This window comes from Lytechinus variegatus, chromosome 19 (assembly GCF_018143015.1).
Source record: "Lytechinus variegatus isolate NC3 chromosome 19, Lvar_3.0, whole genome shotgun sequence".
Taxonomy (NCBI): Eukaryota; Metazoa; Echinodermata; class Echinoidea; order Temnopleuroida; family Toxopneustidae; genus Lytechinus; species Lytechinus variegatus.
Genome location: NC_054758.1, coordinates 6,174,150 through 6,195,978, shown reverse-complemented (window position 1 = coordinate 6,195,978; position 21,829 = coordinate 6,174,150). Strand labels below are relative to the sequence as shown.

Genomic DNA, 21,829 nt, shown 5'->3' with positions numbered 1-21,829 from the left:
TAAAAAAAACTGGCCTATATATCATTTATTAATGTTGATTTTCTGTTTGATTGGATTGATTAAAGGTAAATTACTTTAAGGAAATAGGCCAATAGCTGAACTCTTGTTGTTTAAAAACATTTTGAACTAAAAAAAATACTTTTGAAAACAAAAGGATTGGCTAGGATAATGGGCAATTTCTTTAAACTAATTTCCCTTTAACCATTCAAATCAAACACAGAATGAACACCAACAAATACTAATAAGCCTGTTACTGTTAGTTTATTACAATTTCTAGTATTAGATGAATTATTATACACACAAAATATTCAGGACGTCTTAAACTTTAACAAATGATGGTATATGGCACATTTGCCCACACATTAGGCTTTACTGTTATACAAACGTTGTCTACTCTATAGTGTAAATATCTATAATTAAGTGTACATACTATAGCATTTATACTATCCCAGAAATAATTATTATATTTTGTATGCTTTAGTTAAAAAACAAAAATTGCAGCTATTGAAATAAAACATTGAAAATAATACAAGTTAAAAGACTAGGTTAAGTAAAAATTGCAGAAGAAAAAACAAAACGTATTCAAACAAAAAAATATGAATATTAATGACAGATTGTGCAATGCATACTAAAAAGAAAATGAAGAATACTATGCTGGGCAGAGAGCATTTTTTTAAAGTAGGCACTATACTATGAAATTGCACCAACAACTAAAGCACACGTTTTATATCCTACATTTACCAATATACTAAATCCAAATTAAAATTAAAGAGATCTATAAACCGAACAGAGACACTTTGGTTTCCGTACCGTGAGCAAAAAGTCCCTCGAATCCGTTGACCTTTTGGCCATATGATATGATTAAAACAAGATGTAATTAAGGAAAAAATAAGTAAAAACAATTTGCTTGACTACCATCGATGAAAAGTCCCTTAAGTCCTTATTCCTTGGAGTGAATTAAGTCTTTTTGTCGCTTACTTGCGGGCGATATCGTAGTTTGCTTCAAACCATGCTACTGTCTCTTTCAGAGCTGTGAGAAAGGGAGGGAAAAAAGGGAGGGAAGAGAGATAAAAAGAGATGACATAAAAAATCAGAGTGAGCAAAAAGTTTGATTATTTCCTTATCTTCCAGATGACAAATTCAACTGTTTATTTGTACAGAAACTATTATTGGCATTTTTGTGGCTAAATGGATGGAACCTACAACTCTAGATCTATTGTTATATACGAGTAGAATTGTAAGAGCAATTACATTCATTTATTTAGTTGTTTCCTCTTTAAGGATATTCATAGCGTATAATGATTAAGAATATTCTAGAATGTCTCAGTTATTAAAGCTTTGTTACATGTAGGCAATAGATGCTGCCTGCAGTGAAAAGGACAAAATGATTAGCTATGTTGTTTACATTGTTAATTTCACTGAGGTCATTCAAGAGTCTTCCAGAAGTGGACTAATCTAGAAAGAAGGATAATGGGTGATTTCAAGTACGGTGTTGAAAGCTGGTGTTGGTGTTGTGACAACACCAACACCAGCCACAACACCATACTTGAAATCAGGCTGGTGTGAGGATTGACCTTGAAAAATATGACGTATTTCCGGCAGTTCGTGTTGAAGAATGGTGTTGAATATCGTCTGCTAAACCCAGCACTGCGGCTGGTGTTGACGATCTACGAGCAATTTCCCCATTCACCAACACCAACCCCTAGGGATTGGGAAAATCATGATTTCAAGTTCGGTGTTGGTGTTGGCAATCTCAAGCTGGTGAACAGGCGGCGAACACGATGAAACATCCCCGTAAAATTTGCTTTTACTGTTACAATGAGTTCAAATTATTTGAGCTTTATATATTTTGATGAAGGATAATGTTCACTCTTTCGAATTCTTGAATTAATTAAAGCATTTCTATTCTGTACGATGAGAATTTAATGCATTTCTCTCCGATTTCATTTTCGTCATCGAGACTTCTCGCGTGAAGTTGAGATGATTTAGCAGCGCAGTGGCGTGACGTCATGTGCTATCGATAAATGCAACCGGTATCGTTCCTCTGAACTCAGCTCGGTGTTGGAGCTCGGTTCAGCGGACTTTTTACGCTCTCAACACCAACACCGAACACCGTACTTGAAATCACCCAATGTTCTTTGTACTGTGACTCTTGTTATTCATCGTGCTCCAACATCAATTTCATCATCGCCGTCATTGTGAACTTTAATTTAAGGAAACTTCGCCAACCACCTTGGATTTTATCTGGATTAAATACTGGACTAATGTATCTTTGGATTTGCACATCTGACACTTCAAGAGATGTAAGATCATCATTATTTTTTATTTGTTTAGTGTATGGTTAATCATTTCCTGTAATAAAGAAAAGGAAATCAAATTTAAAACTAAAATTTCATTGTTATTTGTTGCAGTATCGTAACACTATTTATGATTCAACAGATAACGCCTAAATGGATGAAAAGCTGCACCAAACAACTAAGTAAATTAACATTGGCCAAAATATATTATAAACATGTAGGTTTCAATCTCTAACCTATGTGTTACAGAGCCCAGGTTATCTCTCATATAACTCACCTTGCTTTATAGGAGTGAACTTGAAATCCGGAAGGTACGATCGGAGCTTTGCGTTGCTAGCTGTCTTCTTATATTGACCGTCTGATTTAGTTGTATCATACTAGTTTCACAAAAACAAAGAATTAAGGAAAAACCTCATTCTCAACAAATAAAATACTCACCAAAGTCATGCTGCTTAAGGTACTTGTTGAAATTCTTTAAGAAACTCCCCCCCCCTTGGTAGATTTCTGATGCTGATTGTTTTAAAGGATACGACCACCTCTCCCTTGAAGTCGAAGGCCTCGACGACGTGCTCTGCACACTCCTTGATAGAAACCTCGTCTTCCTCACCGACGGAGAGGATGATCGGTGCGATCTCCTCGTACTCTCGTAGAACCCATACGAAAAGGCGGGCAAGGTCGTAAGAGTAGATGAACTGGCGAAGCGGTTTCCCTGTGCCCCAGATTGTCAAAGGTGTGCCATCACCTAGGGGTAAAAGAGTAGTAGAGAAAAAAAATGAAACTATTGAAGGTACAAGACAGCAGTTGCAACAAATGATTATTTTCTGAGTAAGTCTTTAAAATCAAGGTTAAATGCCACCATATTAACACAGATCATTGAAATAAACTCATCTTTGTGAAATCATGAAATCTTAGCTGAAAACCAGTAAATCAGATGGTCACTGACACAAAAAGGCATATGTGGGACAGTATATTAATATTGTTTGGAAAAAGACCCAACATTTTATGGAATTCCGGGCTTCTTTTTGCTCATTTATCAAAAATTATACATTTTTTTCCAGAGCCAATTGGCACATAATTTTTTTATATACATACAATCACTTGGGTTGTCATTTTAAAACCAGCCCGTGCCCCCCCCCTTTTGATGTAAAAATGCTGTTAAAACAGAAGTGTGCCCCCTCCCCTTTGAAAGAGAAGACCTATTTTTTTTTGCTTGTCAAATGCTTTTGTGGACTAAATGTCCTTATTTTTTGTTGGAAATCTTTTTTTACTTGTCCAATTTTTCCTCAGGAAAATGTGCTGCCCACCCCCCTTGAAAAATCCTAGATCCGCCCTGGAACAATCATGATGTCCAGTGTGCAACATATAAATGACAGTGTCTCAGGCTAGTCTACAGGTACAGACCCGATTGAAACTTTGATCAACAACTCGGTCTTCGCACAAAGACTAGCACATACAAAACTTGACGTTTCAAGAGTCTTCAGTACACAAGTAATTATAGGCTTTGTATTCAGACCCCTTAACTCGAGTGGAGGATTTGCACAGCAGACTAGCCCCCACCCCTCCCCATACAAAATTGCCAGAGCTGCCAACCTTTAAGTGAAAAATCATATCCAATATCCAACCCAAAATCTTCATCCAATTTTTCTTTATAATTTTGAAAAAACATACCACAAATCATCATTACAAGATTTTAAGACCTATTTCTAAGGGAAAAATCCTATTTATTGTCACTTTCCCCTTAAAAATCCTACTAAATAGGATAAAATCCTTAAAAAATTGACAGCTCTGCATTGCTAGGCTGGCAGCAACTGGTCACCCTCTGTTTTCTACATGGAGTGTTGTGCTACATGGAGCGTTGTGGCCCAGTGGATTAGTCTTCGGACTTTGAAACAGAGGGTTGTGGGTTCGAATCCCAGCCATGGCGTAATTTCCTTCAGCAAGAAACTGATCTACAATGTGCTGCACTCAACCCAGGTGAGGTAAATGGGTACTGGTAGGAAGTAATTCCTTAAAAAGCTGTGTGCACTATGAACGCCTAACTTAGCCGGGTAATATAGGAGCGCCTTGAGCACCTAACAAGGTGGATATGTGCACAATATAAATACCCTATATTATTATCATAATCATAATTACATAGTGGTTGCCTTACGTTTTGCCTGGTAGACCTTGTGCATAAGACCCGGTATCACGTGACCATCTTGTAAATTGAAGTTATCCCATTGACCGAAGACGTTGGTTGGAATGACGGCAGTGAATTGGCAACCGTACTGGGCATGGTATCCTCTACAATGGAACAAAAATAAATAATTTGATTTCCCGTAGTGATAATGATTCTTCATTCATTAATAAATGATTGTACATTACATGCAAGGAATTATCACAAGTCCACCCCAACAAAAAGTTGATCCAACATGCATAACACTCAAAAGTTCATCAAAATCGGACTTAGAATAAGAAAGTTATGCCATTTTAAAGTATTGGTAATTTCACTAAACAATTATATACACATCCAGGCGGGTATGCAAATGAGAATACTAATGACATAATCCACTCACTATTTCTTTTGTACTTTATTATTTTATACGAAATAGGGAATATTTTATTTTTCTCCTCATTATCAAGTGAAACAATAATAATTAATTCCTCCCTGAACATGTGGAATGAGCATTGTTTATATGATTCAGCCAAGTTGGTCCTTATTGGCAAATCTATAAAAAATGAAATATATTATTGAATTCAAACAATAAAAACAAAAGAAATAGTGAGTGAGGGACATTATCGACTGTCTCATTTGAGTTGTGCATAACTGCATAACACTGTTTTGTGAAAAATAAGTAAAACTTTAAAATGTCATAACTTTCTTATTTTACATCCGATTTCGATGAAATTTTCAGCATTTTTGCTAGTTTGATCAACATTTTTCTGGGGTGGACTTGACCTATAATGAGAAAGAAACTTCTTGAAAAGGCTGGCCTGTGTGAAAACAGAGACAAATTTTCATGTATAATCTATCTTATAATTGTTTTTCGAAAATCAATACCTACATTTTCACTCTAGAATGTTCAGATTTAATTCACAAACCGAATGTTTTCTTTTTTTTTTTTTTTGGTCCTGCCCTTCTTTATTTTGTATTTACATTGTAACAATTTATCTCTGTATGTTAACTTACCAATATGGGTCGCTTTTTAACAAGCCATTACTTGTGATTTTGATGATCACCTACTAACAGTACTGATACGAATTGAACATTGTATCATATTGATTTGTATTGTCATTTTTAAAAGGAAAAATAAAACTGAATTGAATAGTCAAGACATCTCTCATTCAATGTTAATTGTTGGTTACCTTTTCCGTACGTTTTATACTGTTTTGTATTCAATTGTATCATGGTGGTGCCCCACCTCCAAATTTTTTCTTTAAAAAATCAATCACATGTTTTTATCAAAATTTGTATTTGATGATTGATTGACTGAAATACACTTTTAATTCAATTGACATGAAATCTGCCTATAGAAGCTAAATTCAAATCAAAGATTCATTCCATGACTGTGAATTCAGGCCACAGCAACTCTTAACTTTGGGTGTGTTTATGCTTCCATTGCGAGGACAGAATCAGCGTTTTCAAACGTCGATTCAAAACACCAATCGTAAACGTGGTTCTGGGAGTGCTGTTTATGCTTACTTTTCAGAGGCGAAATCACGATCTCCAGCTGGCTTCGCAGGAAAGCGAGGTCAAATTGGGCGCGCCTTTTTTAGGAAGTTTTTTTCTGAGTGTTGTTATTACGTGGAGATAACATGGAGCAATGCGACTGTATTTGCCCGCGGATTTTCATCTCACCGGAAGCATGTACGAAATGACGTCATTTAAACACGTTTACGATCGTGGTTCTGTTTATACTTCCCCAGAAAGCCTGATTCTGGTCAAACGACGTTTACAAACGCACCTTTTTGCAAGTTTACGATCGGCGTTTTGAAACAGCGTTTAAATGAAAGTAAGCATGGACGCAACTGTGTTTTGGACTAATCACGTTTGGAAACGCTGATTCTGGCCTGAAAAGTGGAAGCATAAACACGGCCTTTGTCAAATAGGTATTTGCAGACTGTAGAGCTGGAAGTTCTCACCTGTTCTGTATATCGATGCTCCGTTTTGCGTAGGAATAGCCAAAGTTGGAATCATGCGGCGGGCCATTGTGGATCATGGTTTCATCGATGGGATAGGTGGTCTTGTCTGGGAAGATGCACGTTGAAAGACAGGATACAACCTTTTTCACACCGGTTTCGTAAGCGGTTTGTAAAACGTTGTCGTTGATTTTTATGTTGGTTCTCTAGAGTGATTGAAACAAAGATTAAAAATTAATTTAATCATGAACTATACATGTAGGTCAATACACTTATATAGTTATGATGACATTTCAAAAACTTATTAACCTTGGTTAAGATTTGAATGTTGATTGAAACAAAGATTAAAAATTCATTTAATCATGAACTACATGTAGGTCAATACACTTATATAGTTATGATGACATTTCAAAAACTTATTAACCTTGGTTAAGATTTGAATGTTGACAACGCCGCACAGTCAGAAAAGCAGCACCTCTAGTCTCACTCTGCTATGCAGATGAGACAAATTTATATTTTAAAAACAGATTTAGAAATTTACTATAAAATAATTCATGCATTAAAATAAAAATAAAAAAGAAAGGTGGGGCCATGATGTTATCAGCTCATTCATGAAGACACATAGAAAGTTCTGTTTCACCAACATAATGCAAAATGTTGAAATGCCACCACTTTGTACAGTACTGTGAAAAAAATGCTAAATTTTCAGTGTTTTAATTGTCTGATTTTACTTTCCAGCCTGGAGTATCCCTCCCTTTAAAACTACTCTGGTAATTTGGGGGATCTGATTTTTTTTATAAATACATGACTCACCCAAAAGTCAAGGTTGTGTGATAGATTGGCAAAGAGTCCGCCAACCATGGCTGCTAAATGAATGACATGCGTTGGCTGATATTTTTCAAAGAGGGCAGCAGTCTCCTCTTTTGACCTGTGAAGATAATACAACAACAACAAAATATGATAATTACAGTGGAGTAACTTTAGAGGTCTACCTTTAAGATATCAGGTGGCTGTTTCACAAAGCTGTTCGTAAAGTTATGCACAACTTTACGCGTGACTGAAACATGATCTTAGGTAGAGAGCTACACATAGGGATAGTGCCACAAGAAAGGTCACCATTCGTGCGTAAAGTCTTGCGTAACTTTACAAACAGCTTTGAAACACCCGCCAGGTGGGTGTTTAATAAAGGTGTTCATTAGTTAAGGGACTGGTGATCCTTTCTTCCGTGCTACATAACCACCGATGAGCATAAAATGTTGAATATCATTTACCGTGAGAAAGGATCAACAGTTGTTTTAAAGTCACTCTTAACCTACAAGCAGTTTATGAAATGGCCCCAGGGGCAAAAGGTACAACTTTAGGCTATAATGAGTGATATCAAGTAAGGCACTGGTGTTGGTGTTGTTTACATGTACGACCAATGGACAAAGAGGGCGTCAATGCTTTGCAGCCTAAATGCGACCAAACAACAGAACGGCTGCACACATGGACTAGGACTACATGATCAGTTCGGGCTAAAGAGGACAAGAAAATTGAGAAATCCTGATTCATTTTGTCATTACTTGATTGATCAAGGTTTGGAAATAACAGTTTCATATTAAAAAAAATCAATTACACATACATGTATAGAGGAAAAAGGGGTCTAAACTTGGTTGATAATTCATAGCCTTTTATAGCCACACTGAATTTCTTAAGTAGTTCTTTATTTCAGCGGTTCACCATGCTCCAACAAAAAATCCCAGGTGGTCACTGGCAAAAAAAAAAAAGGACATGACTTTGAGCAGACCTACATAAAATACATGTAGTGCCTATGGAAACAACGGTGTTTGACAAAAATCATCTTCGTAAAGGCCCATACAAATCAGCAATAACATTTAAAAGCAAAATAATTTGATTGGTTGATAGTTGACTTGTTGTCCATAACAAGTTTAAAAAAAAACTAGATCAAGGTCTACAAAAGGTAAAGCTGTTAAGTCTTGGCAATATAAAAAGCTTTTACCATTTGCAAGAGAAGACTATGTCACCACCCCCTCCCCCTTCCCTTCCTTTCCCATTATCCATGGACACTGTAAACTAGTCTGCAGATGCAGACCCTTGGTTTTTGCAATTTGCATTATAGTGAATAATGCAGAGTCTGCAGTAGAGAGTCTCTGCAATATGAACTGTGGCTGGCTCTACCAAGAGAAAGACAGAGCCTTTGGTGTCTAGTCTTTACTCTAGATATGGTATAATTCTGTTTCTGTTTCTGTTTGTGGTAACTCCCGTAGGAAGGAACTCTGCAGGACAGCATTTTTTGCTCGTAAACGCCAAGCTGGTATATACATGTGTAAACAATTACCTTGGAAACATTTTACGTCTAGATTAATCAGTCATAGTGGCTGACGTAATAGACGACAGATATCACTCTTGGGCCTTTTTATCAAAGTGGAGACAATGGCAGAGTCGGGATTCGAACTCATAACCTTGCGATTATGAGTCCAATGCTCTAACCACTGGACCACACGACCCGTCAAAATTGGTCAAAGTGTCAAATAAGAGTCTATGTTTGCAGACTAACAGTCACTGGTTCTGTATTATCAGACTACTCAGTCTCATCACAGCATTTATTAGTTTTCTTTGCAAGCCTTTGTTGCTATATTATAAGTCTTCCTATTGTTGGTGTTTACTTGAAGGCCAAGAAAAAAGGTAGTTTTTTTTCAAGAACCAGTAAATAGAGTGTGCTAATTTCACAGCCCATCATGTATGGTTTCTTTCATGGGCATACGTTGGTCCTGAAAAGGACCACTCCTTCTCGATGTTTCAACAAGTGTATTCTCAACTCACTAGGATGCGTGCATGTCTTCCAATAGCAGGGAGGAAAAAAACTTTGTTTCACATGACAAATGAGAAAATTAAAATGTTTCCTATTTCATATAATGGAACACAACAGAAACAGTGAGTGAGTGATATTACCCACCATGATGTACTGATTTGTGAAACTTTAAAATTTCATTGTTCTTTCTTTCTTATTTAATGTCCAATTTTGATGAAATTTTCAGTGCCATGCTTGGTGGATTTTTCTCCTTTCATTCAAATCAACTATTTGTTGGGGTGGTCTTTGTCCTTAAAGGTAAATGCTAGTTTTGGTAACGATATCAAAATGAGTTTGTACAGAATCCAATGAAATGACCACCAAAGTGTCTGTTTGTATATATAAATAAAGAATATGTGCCAAAGGATTCTGGAAGAAATTGTGTAATTGCTGAGAAATTAGCAAATAAGCACAGGATTCGGGTCAAGCGTCGGGCACGACATTCAAAGCAATAATAATACACTGTCCCACGTGCGCTTATCTGTGTTGGTGATCTTCAGTGTGAATATTTTTCAGCGTAGGTTTCAAGATTTCACAAAGTTCAGTTTATGTGACTGTACCAGATCTACATGTAGATCCTTGATGATATACTGAGTTAAGCCTGGTTTTACAGACTTTCTCATGAAATCAGTGTTTACTGCAACTACTGGCATTTCTCTTAAAACACCCAGACATTTTGTCACCTCACTACCATGGATGTCTGCAAGCATAGAGCCAAGTTTTCATCAGAATACTTTCCTAATAATCCCTTCAGTATACATGACATACACACAGTGAACAATAGGATACAGGAGCCAAGAATCCATGAATGAAAACCCCCCTCTTTGGCTCCCACTCAAGGGCTATTATTAAGAGGGTTCATAAATAAGAGAGCACTGGTGGAGAAAACATACAAATATTGAGTCTGAATGAGTTTGAGTTTACAACAAACAAATCTGTGAACCCCCACCCTAATATCCTTTCTTTCATGCACAGTACATGTATGTATTCCAAACTAGCCCCCTACCCCCCCCCCCTCTCTCTCTTTTCAGAGCATACTTGAGTTAAAGCCAAGTTTGAGTTCCGGGCCCCCCGTCTTATAAAGAGTTACGATTGATTCGATCAATCTCAACTCAATGGAAATTCATCTATTCCATATTTTTTTCTACAGGAAATGTAGGCTTCACAAATCACAATGTTCTTTGAAAACAAAGATAAGCAGACGGAATTGTCAAGAAAACAGTGAATGTTTGTATATACATCATATCTAGAAAAATATTTTGAAGAAATGAGCATTTTAGATGTTGACGTTGCTGGCTTTCCATAGTTGTGATTGATTGAATCATTCGCAACTCTTTGTACTACAGATGGGGCCCTGGTATAGAAATCTAATTTCAATAGAAAATGGTAATTGGTTGGAAGCAACACATTATGCTTTATATTTAATACAACAAAGTCAAATTTACAAAATAATTCAGGATTGATTTGTATAATATTTATTTTATAATTACAGTACGGGCAGCAGCACATTATTTTCTTGGTATGAAAAACAAGGGGGAGCACAAGAACAAATGAACAGGAGTTTTCTGTAATTTTTCTGATCTTCATGGCTCATGCGTTCACTACTCAAGGGCTGGAGCGTTGTGGCCCAGTGGATAAGTCTTCTGACTTTGAAACAGAGGGTCGTGGGTTCGAATCCCAGCCATGGCATAGTTTCCTTCAGCAAGAAATTTATCCACATTGTGCTGCACTCGACCCAGGTGAGGTGAATGGGTACCCGGCAGGATTAATTCCTTGAATGCATGAGCGCTGAGAGGCAGCTTGAGCTAAAGCCGGGGTAATAATAATAATAACAAAGCGCCTCGGAATAGAATATTTCTCGATAGATGGCGCTATATAAATGCCTATTATTATTATTATTCTGTAATAATACACTTTCCTGAAAAACTGTTTTAAGGTTTATAGCAGATTCATAATTTACAACATGTATTTATTATTATGTGTAAGTTTTGTTCATTTTTCGTGAACATTAATAATAGACATTCATATAGCGCCATCTATCTAGGAATATTCTATTCCAAGGCACGTTGTCATTATTAATTCCAGCTTCCCTTTAAAACCAACTTCAACAAGTGTAGTGTCCCGAGCAGGAATACATTCATTCACTTTTTCCTCAATCCCCATAATCCACACTTATTTGCATGTCAAACAGTATCAAAGACTAAAGGTAAACAGATTCAAATTGCTTGTGAAACTTGCTATTGACAATTTAAGTCTGTGCAGAACTGCATTTCTGCATAATGTTGAAGGTTAATGGTAAAAGAAAGTGATTGCAGCAAATAATTATTTAATGAGAAAACTTTTAAAGTCAAGGTTAATTAAATTTACTTCCATATTATAATAGATCTCTAAGATCTGGAGCCCAATCAGCCCATTGTATAAAACCTTTGCTATAGAAAAACTCTGGCAAATAAACAAGAACTATGCCAAAAAACAAAATAATGCCATTGAAAATTACACATTAAAATAAAAAATTCTTGCAAAAAAATTGCCAGTGTTTTTTTATGGCAAAATCAACTCATCAAGTTGTTAAATCATGAAATCTCAGCTGAAAACCGATAATTCTGATGATAACTAACACAAAAAGGCATATTTGGGACAATTAATATTGCTTGAAAAAATACCTTACATTTTATATAATTCTCAATTCTGTGCTTATTTTGCACATTTCTCAGCAATAACACATTTTTATCAAGAGCCAATTGGCACATATTTTTTATTTAAAGGACAAGTCCACCCCAACAAAAAGTTGATTTGAAAAAAGGGAGAAAGATCCAACAAGCAAATAAAAGATACGCCCTATCTGACACAGGGCCTTCCTATTGGCCAGCAGGGCTCCCACTGGGAACTAAAGATGATTTTGATTGGATTGCTTCCGAAAAGATGGGCGGGAACTTTGAGAGATAAAAGACAATGTTCAGAATACAGATTTGTGACAATCATAGCGGTGTCAAATCTCAGAGAGAAATGACAAAATTTATGACAAAAGTTATGACAGTGTTCCAGAATACCAACCCTGGTTTCACTCTCTCTTATGGCTTTCCAAACAAACACACTCTTTTCTTCTTCTTCTCTTTCTCATTCTCCTCCAGTCCTCTTCCAATTCTTCTCCATCTTCTGCTCCCTCTTCCTCCTCTTCTTCTTTCTCATTTCCTTGTCCTCTCCTTCCACTTCTTTCCTTCTTCCTCCTCCCCTTCCAATTCTTCTCCATCTTCTGCTCCCTCTTCCTCCTCCTCTTATTCTTCTTTCTCATTTCCTTGTCCTCTCCTTCCACTTCTTTCCTTCTTCCTCCTCCCCTTCCAATTCTTCTCCATCTTCTGCTCCCTCTTCCTCCTCTTATTCTTCTTTCTCATTTCTTGTCCTCTCCTTCCACTTCTTTCCTTCTTCCTCCTCCTCTTCCAATTCTTTCTTTCATATCTTATCGTGAGAAAAGCCTGATTATTGATGGACGTAAAATACTTACCGTAGATCACCATCCTTGGAGCTGAGAAAGACCCAGGTTTCATCAGGTCTCTGGTCTTCCTTGGAGACTCTCTCAATGGCTTTCCCGACCAAACCAGAGCCTCCGGTCACCATGATGACCTTGCCTGTTCTTGATTTCTTCTCCGCTGACATGATTTTTGATCTCTCTTTCTCTTAAAACAGGTACTATATCACGGCAGAAGATGGGGAAAAATCAAACAGACAAGACACTAAAGTTAGTATTTTCAAACAAGAATGGGCTCTCTGTATTGAGAGATTTACAGAGAGATCGATCGGTCTGACAGTAAGAAACCTCTCTTTTTCATTTCTTAAACTTTTTACACCTTCATACGCCTACACAGCACAGCGCAGTAGGCATATGAAGGTTCATAGATAAATGAAATAATTAGGATGAAAGTAAAATGTCAGAAATTGTTAAATAAATCCCCAGAACTACGGTTATTCCTGACTAGATTACTTAGGTCACTTAGTCTTAGTGACTTTGTTGTTGGTCTTGCTTGGTTGGATGGATCCGCACTTTGTTCTACCCCCGGGGGGGCCACTTACATTGCCGAGTGGATACCATGCGCGACCAAAAAAACACGTAAAAAGGATGTCCTTTTCACGATAGGGCACGTTACGTACGTAACGTGATAAGGGTGTCAAAAACACAAAAATAATGGAAAAAGGGTATCTATTTCGCTAGTGAAATTACGTGTTTAGGGTCGAATTTGCGGGGATGATAAAACAAAATTAAAATGTTTTATAAAGGATGTCCTTTTTGCCCCAACACTACTTGTTTAGAGTCCTATTTGCGCGAGGTGTAGAAGGTGGGATCGTACTAAATTAAATAAGTTAAAGCCGACAACCAAAGGACCAGTAACAATGAAACATTGCTGTACTTGTTTAGGGGTTCATTTCAGGGAATATTTGCCAAGAGTATCGTTTTATTTCCAGTACTTGTTAAGGGTAGGGTTTCACACGCCAATACTTGTTAAGGGGTGCATTTTCAGAATATGGAAATTACGTGTTTAGGGTGCTTTTCGAGACCCCATGGTCGCGCATGGTATCCACTCGTGAATGGAAGTGGCCCCCCCGGGGTTCTACCCAATCAATAGAGGAGCACAGCCAATAATAATGGGAGATTCGACTCTTTCCAATAAGAGAGACAATCTCCCATATTAGAGACTAACTGCAAAAGAAACAACAACAAAAGCATGATTTTTTCCACCCAAACTTTTGTCCCACTGCACGTCATCAGAGGCCCATAGGCAGTAGAGGCGCTGGTCCAAAAATTGGGATTGTCCCAGAAAACAAGGATATCCTCATAAACCAAGACAAATCATGTCTTGATAAATTGAGACTGTCCTTGTTTATCATTTTATGGGGACTTTTTTTCCACTTCCCCCTACGGGACAAAGACGGCAATTACGGAAATTGAGAATGCTAAAAATAGATTCAGTGACCTCAATTCCCCCCAGTTCACCGTCTATTTTTCATGACTTACTGTCTTCCAATAATCTTGTTATGAAACCTATATGTTTACATTGACTAGCACACTTGATTTGTGTCGGCACTTGACAGGTGAATGAACTTTCCTAGATTTCTTGTGTGAAGAAATCCTTATAAACTGAGACAGTCCCTGTAAACTGGGACGATCCCAATTTTCTGACCAGCGCCTCTACTGATAGGCCATACTAGTAGGCCTACTGCCGTGACAAGCCAGCGCTGCGCCAGCGGTGCAATTCGTATCACAAATAATAGACACAAATCGCCACGTACACACTCACTCGTCTCAAGCCAGTCACGTCAGCCGGCTCCGACAAGCTGGGCCTGGGGGAAGTCCCGGGGAACGTAACGGTTGTCATGTCGATGAAACTGTCGAATGGAACTAACGAGTAATGCTTGTAAAATTTGCAAATCCCCCCTGTCCAGCGCACTGTCAAAATATCTTACCTCGATCTCCGCGTAATATGACCATAAAAAATACACATAACTGACAACATACCTCTATTTCACTTACTTATAAAAGTTTATTAAATTTCCGACTCTTCACTGGATCTGCGCTCGCAATTCCAAGGCAAAAATCAATGCACTTCGATTTCAAATTCACATCGGCGGCCTGAATATTCTTTAACGTTAGAGGGCGCTGCACCAAATTGCGTTGAGATGCCGTGACCGAGTGGTCACCGTGGAAGTCCGGGGTTCAATTCCCGGTATGGCTTACTTAAAGGTCAAGTCCACCCCAGAAAAAAAATGTTGATTAACATCAATAGAGAAAAATCTAATGAGTGTAATGCTGAAAATTTCGTAAAAATCGGATGTAAAATAAGAAAGTTATGACATTTTATGTTTCGCTTATTGTGTGACTAAATAGAATATTATGCACAAGTCAGTGACATGCAATTGAGAGAGAGGATGATGTCCCCCACTCACCACCTCTTTTGCTTTTTATTGTTTAATTGTACAATATTTCAATTTTTACAGATTTGACAATAAGGACCAATTTGATTGAACTGCATTAGTCAGACATTGGGGCTTATCCCGCAGCTTTTTCCTCTGTCTGGATTGTGACCCCCCACGGCAAAACAAAAAGAATGAAAAGGGTTTATAGATAGAAAATTGGGAATAATCAATGTCCATGGTTAGGGGGGGGGGGAGAAAGAGGCAAATACTAAAGGACCTCGCTCCTAACCCTAAGAAAGAAATATGAAGGGGATTTTAACAAAACAAGCGAGTCCGGTCCATAATGGCCTCCCTATGCTGCTGCATTCAAGTTCAAGTTCAAGTTCATTTATTTCTTTCCACAACCAAAATACAATGCATACATGTACGATATCAATAAGGTTAAAAGAAAAAAACACAACAGGAATAAAAGCTTATGGACAATGAGCTAAAAAGATATCGAAAATATGGGAAAGAGGTGGTCTGTATAGAAGCAACGCTTGTTAAGCACAGATCACCTTTGATACAACAACAAAATATGTATGATACAATATAATTAAACGTCTGCATTGAAAAAAAAAGCAGATAAGAAGCAAGAAAAAAAAGTATATATACATATATATACAGTAATAACATAAAAAAGAACAACTAACTAGAGTAGGGTAGAGGAAGGTAAGTACACACGACAAAACAGGGGCGGGGGGGGTACTAATCCAGTTGTCTGTAGTAAGTATAAATGAATAAATAACAGATCTAGCATTAATACTTAAATATCGCTATGAGGATTTTTTTAGTTAGACACTCAGAATCAAGAGTTGAAGAGGAGTTTAGGCCTACAGAGGTTATATATATATAAGTCTAAAATTATACATTATTTACATTACATATATAAATCCAAGAAAAGAAAAAAACAGTCTATAAATAATCCATGTACTTGTAGTAGGATATAGAAACAGAAGAAAAGGAAAATAATATCAATAATGCAGCATGACATGTAGCACGAAATGTCACGTTTCAATGTAGGTGTACAATATACAAAATTTTAGTTTATGTTTAAAAACAGATAAGCTGACACACTGCCTGATAGAATTGTCTAGAGAGTTCCAATATTTTGGTCCAGCATATGCAAGTGAATTAATTCTGAGCTGAGTTCTTACTGATGATACATGGTATAAAGCAGCTTGCCTCGTAGAGTATTTGTGTATTTGGTTATTCTTAACAAAAATAGATGCTGTAGCCATGGGTACACCACCTTTCTCCAACTGATACATGAGGCATCCGAGATATAGACGATATATATCTTGGACCTTCAGCATTTTGTTTTCGTAAAAAAGCTTATCAGTGTGAGCGCGCATATCAGCCGCCGAGATAATTCTCACTGCTCTCTTCTGAATGAGCAGGATTTTTTCTAAGTAAGATTTGGCTGTGGTTCCCCAGGCAAGCACACCGTAATTTAGGTAGGGCAAAATTAAGGAAGAGTACAATGTGCGAAGTACACTCCTAGGGAATATAAACTTCAGCTTGTTAATTACACCAACATTTCTGGAGAGTACTTTACATAAATGGGATGCATGCGCCTTCCAAGACAACTTATCATCAATGTAAAGACCTAGAAATTTAATAGATGATACCTTTTCAATATTTACCTGATCAAAGACTACATTAGCGGGCATAACTGTTTTACTGTTACTGAATAACATATATTTCGTTTTCAATAAATTAAGGGACAGTTTATTTGCGTGAATCCATTTCGTCAGCACACCAAGCTCTCTATTAACAACACCTAAAAGAGTTTCTAAGTTTCTGTGAGAACAGAAAACACTTGTGTCATCTGCAAACAACAAAAAAGAAAACATCTCTGAAGATTTAGGAAAATCATTTACATATAAAATAAAAAGCAAGGGACCCAGAAGGGAGCCTTGAGGTACTCCGCATGTGACGGGTCGCATAGATGAAGATGTTTCATTAAGCTGCACAAATTGTTGCCTGTTATTAAGATAGCTTCTAAACCATTCCAGTGCAGTCCCTCTTACCCCATAATAGGAGAGTTTGTGCAACATAATATCATGGTTCACTGTATCAAAAGCTTTGGAATAATCCAAGTATATTCCAATCGTGTGAAGATGTTTATCTAGTGCAGAAGATATTTTACCCCCTAAAACTATGAAAACTTATGAAATTTCAGCTTGCACTCCACACCTGCAGAAATTTATCGTAACTATGCTTAAAATAAACTTTTTGAAGTCAATGTGGATTCATCTCGCGCTTCTCGGGGTCCGCTTTATGCATTTAGAGCCCATAAAGGTGTACAAAGACGTAAAACAACCATCTGATTTGTTTGGGGTTTTTCTTTGAGTTGTTCGCCACCCCCCCCCCCCCCCCCCACTATCAGTTTCCTCAGGAGATCTGCCCATAAACAACAGTTTGCAAAGTTTAAAATGCATATTCTGGCCCTTAATAGAATGATGCGAAACAAAAACATAACTTTCGAAGCGCATCACTCATATTCTATTTTATTTATCTCTGTGGCTGGTTCGTGATAACAGAGACAAAAATCATCATCACTACAATCTTCAGCATAATCATCATTATCATAAACATCATCACCATCATCATCATCATCATCGTCCCTATCGATCAGCATCATCACCATCATCATTATCATCGAATCCTCATCATCTATTATCACCTTGATCATCATCGTAACTACCACCATAACCCCATGATTTTTATCATCAACATCATACACTGTTAGAAAATTTATCCTTAAACTAAAAGAAGTTCCTGCAGCAGAGTCTCGAGAACACCTGTAATCTTACCAGATTGCGTAATCTTACAGGAAATTGGTATTTGGTGTGTGTAATCTTACAAATTTCCTTAAATAAAACACTCTTTTCCCCTTTTTCTAACAGACCTGTTCTGTTAAATTGCAGAAAAATTCCTGTTTCATGAATTTAAAGAATGATTCTGGTATTGCTTTCTGCAAAATCTTCTTTTATTTTTCTGTAAAAATCAGGTTTTTTTTAACAGTGTACCACATTTTCCTCATTATCGTCATCATTGTCACGATCAACTTCTTTATCATTATCATCATCATCATCACGACCACCATCAACATCATCATACCATCATTTCCTCCATCATCATCATCATCGTCATCTTTATCATACCATTATCATCATCATCACCACCACCACCATTATCATCATCATCATCACCACCACCATCATCAACATCATCATAGTATCATTTCCATCATCATCATCATCGTCACTATCAGCACCATCATCATCCTTAATATCATCGTATCCTCATCATCTATTATCACCTTGATCATCATCATAACCACCAACCACCATTACCACCATCATAACCCCATAATTTTTTTTTATCAACAACATCATACCACATTTTCCTCATTATCGTCATAATCGTCACCATCATCTTCTTTCTCCTTATCATCATCATCACCATCATCACCACCACCATCAACATCATCATACCATCATCATCATCATACCATCACCACCATCACTATCATCATCACCATCATCATTGTTGTCATCATCTGATCGTCAAACTTCCTCATCACCACCATCCTGATCAAAATCATCACCACCACCATCATCATTTCCATCATCATAATATCATCATCGTTGTTGTCATCTTCAGATTATCACCATCAACACCACCCCGCTCCACTATCATAACATCCTATTTGTATCATTATCATCGTCATCATCGTCATCATCATGAACATCATCATCATCAACATCATACCACATTTTAATCATTACCGTCATCATCATCACCACAACTACTATTACCATCACTATCACAACCACCATCTCCATTGTCACAATTACCCCCAATTACTACCAAAACTTGTTGTCTTAAATTCTTATGTTAATTTCGGAATAAAGGATCTCGTTCCAGATAGGTTATTGATAGTATATGATTACAAAAGTGCAATAATCTTACAATATCATGACGATAAAACGTTACCACAGAGTCTTCTGTTTCCCGTTACATAGGTTCACAAAATTATTCTTCCGTATTCGCGATTAACACATCATTTACCTGAAGAAAAAATGATTTCATTTGCATTACTTAATGGATGGACATTAATGAATTGATGGGAGTGCATGTAAATAACTTAAATAATTACATTAATATTGGAATCTTCCACATCATCGGTTACACTTCGTAATTCCGAAGGTTCTTTATTCCGAAGGTTCGTAATTCCAAAACACGTAAATTGCACATTACCTCGATGTTCGTTAATCCGAAAATGTAAAAGGGTCAGTTAGACCGAACATTTGTGGCGTTATTCCGAAGGTTCGATAATCCGAAAACGAAATAAGGTTCGATGTTCCGAAGGTTCATTAGTCCGAAAACGAAATAAGGTTCGTTGTCCCGAAGGTTCGTTAGTCCGAAAACGAAATAAAGTTTGTTAATCATTACGTTTTCGGATTAACGAACCTTCGGAATTACGAACCTCATTTCGTTTTCGGATTAACGAACCTTCGGAAGTACGAACCTCAGTTTGTTTTCGGACTAAGGAACCTTCGGAATTACGAACCTCATTTCGTTTTCGGACTTTACTTCGGGATTACGAACCTTCGGAAATACGAACCTTCGGAATAACGAACTTTCGGAATATCAGAACCTTCGGAATAACGAAGCTTCGGAATTACGAATGTACGCGACAACATCAGTATCCGTCAAATCAACCACTATTCATGCTAATGACATCCCCATTCTAAAATATATACCTCATTCCGAGGATGCACTACTCACATTATCACAGTTAAGATTCATTCATTCAAAAGTGCAGGCCAATTTTTCATTACACTAAGTTGAAAAAAAAGTCATCTCAGGTATGAATGGCCGTGGAATTCACTCCCACCAACACATCCTCTTTAGCTCCCAACGTGGACAGATAGTGCTAATTCATATCTAATAAGCTCCATGTAAAACCTTGTACTATTAATTCAATTATGGTTTATTACGTGGCAGTCACGGGCCACTTTTCATAATTTTATGATGGCAGCATCAGGCCCAAAGAACGATCTGAAAAAAAGTAGCTAAAGAAAATTTTAACTTATAACTCCTCGTGGTCAACGCAGATTGATAACCAGTGATAAAAAATTGTCATACCCCCTCAACGTCAGTATCACGGGTAACTATTATTATTGCCTGTTAAAGCAATCGTTTCCATACTGCGTTTGAAGTAGTCCTACCACATATCGAATAACCACTTTCTGTAAATTGTAAAGAATATGCCAAAAATACGTCTTTATTTGGGTGATGGGATAAATGACAACCTCCATAAATACCGATAAACAACTTATGTCTTAAGCGAAGCTTTTAGTCCACAGTGTAAAATGGTTAAAGTTAGTGTCTGACAAAAATTTAATAATGATAATAATTGTATTTATATAGCGGGGTTTTTTTACAGAGGATACAAAGCGCAAGTTCACGAGACAAAGCAGCATACCCTGTTTTTTCTAATAGTTATTCACGATATATTCGCACAGAATAAATATTACAATTCGGTTTTTGTTCTCCAAACCGATCAAAATTGATTTTCTATACTCTAGTTATGATATCATCTGCAAATTTGCCATTGAAAATTTGAAATCAATTGCAAATTATTTTCATGCGACACACCCCAGAGAATGTCACACAAACGAAAAAAAAGCCTAGACTGACTGACTGTATTCTATTCGAAATGTAATATTGTTGATCTGGGGCCCGCAACACAAAACTTGGCAATGGTCGTAAAATACTTTTCTACGATTGATTCCATTGACTACAATTTACTATCAATCGTGAAAATCAAGCGAATATACGTTCGATCGCTAACCTTTGTGTTACGGGACCCAGGGGAGCGATTCATGTAAGGACTTGTCAGACGTTTTATCTGACAACTCCAGATTTTATCCGACAGTTTCCATGGGAACATTGTGTCTTAGCCAATCAAGAAACGATGCCAGATCTGACAACTTGCGGATGAAAATGAAACGCTCCACCGGAGGCGGTTTTGTTGGCGTGAATTAAGCATAGGACTTATATAGTTGATTGGAGACATTGCAAATGATTACATGTTTCTTGTAAACTCCTTTGGGCATGTTTACCCTTCATCTCTCTGTTTTGAATATATTTCCAACTATTATAAAGTAAAATTAAAAAAGAAAAGTACCAAAATGTTTCTTATTATCACATCTTGACCAATTATTCATGTTAATACCATGACAACATAAATATAAAATATTTTGACTTTTGCTGATACAGCATCTAAAGATTAAGATTAATGAAATTACAATATTTTAAGTAAGCCTTATTTTACCCGAGTATATATTCTTTCTGATACAAAACCCCCTAACGAGAAAGCCGGGTGTCACTAAATGTTTCTAAGAATAATGATTAGTCCAATATTTTATACATCCTAGCTCGCTGCGCTCCCTTGTATACAGAATAATCATGTATAATAATAATAATATTTATGATTTTATCAAGCGAAAGTATAAAACAGGCGCCAAAGACAGGTCAAGTTCGGTAGATAGATGAAGGTTATAAAGTAGTGATCATTCGTCACATCGATTCTATTTTA

The 21,829-nt window shown here is 36.9% G+C and overlaps 1 protein-coding gene across 1 annotated transcript; it reads right to left on the bottom strand.

The window, feature by feature from the left end:
• Nucleotides 1-683: 683 nt before the first annotated feature.
• On the bottom strand, nucleotides 684-14,884 carry LOC121405666 (GDP-L-fucose synthase-like). The gene is made up of 8 exons (XM_041596561.1): nucleotides 14,792-14,884; nucleotides 12,770-12,954; nucleotides 7,230-7,344; nucleotides 6,420-6,622; nucleotides 4,447-4,580; nucleotides 2,828-3,039; nucleotides 2,575-2,674; nucleotides 684-1,030 (listed from the first exon to the last, which is right to left on the bottom strand). The coding sequence occupies exons 2-8, from the start codon at nucleotides 12,919-12,921 to the stop codon at nucleotides 975-977; spliced, it is 972 nt and encodes a 323-aa protein (XP_041452495.1). The 5' UTR covers nucleotides 12,922-12,954; nucleotides 14,792-14,884; the 3' UTR covers nucleotides 684-974.
• Nucleotides 14,885-21,829: the final 6,945 nt, after the last annotated feature.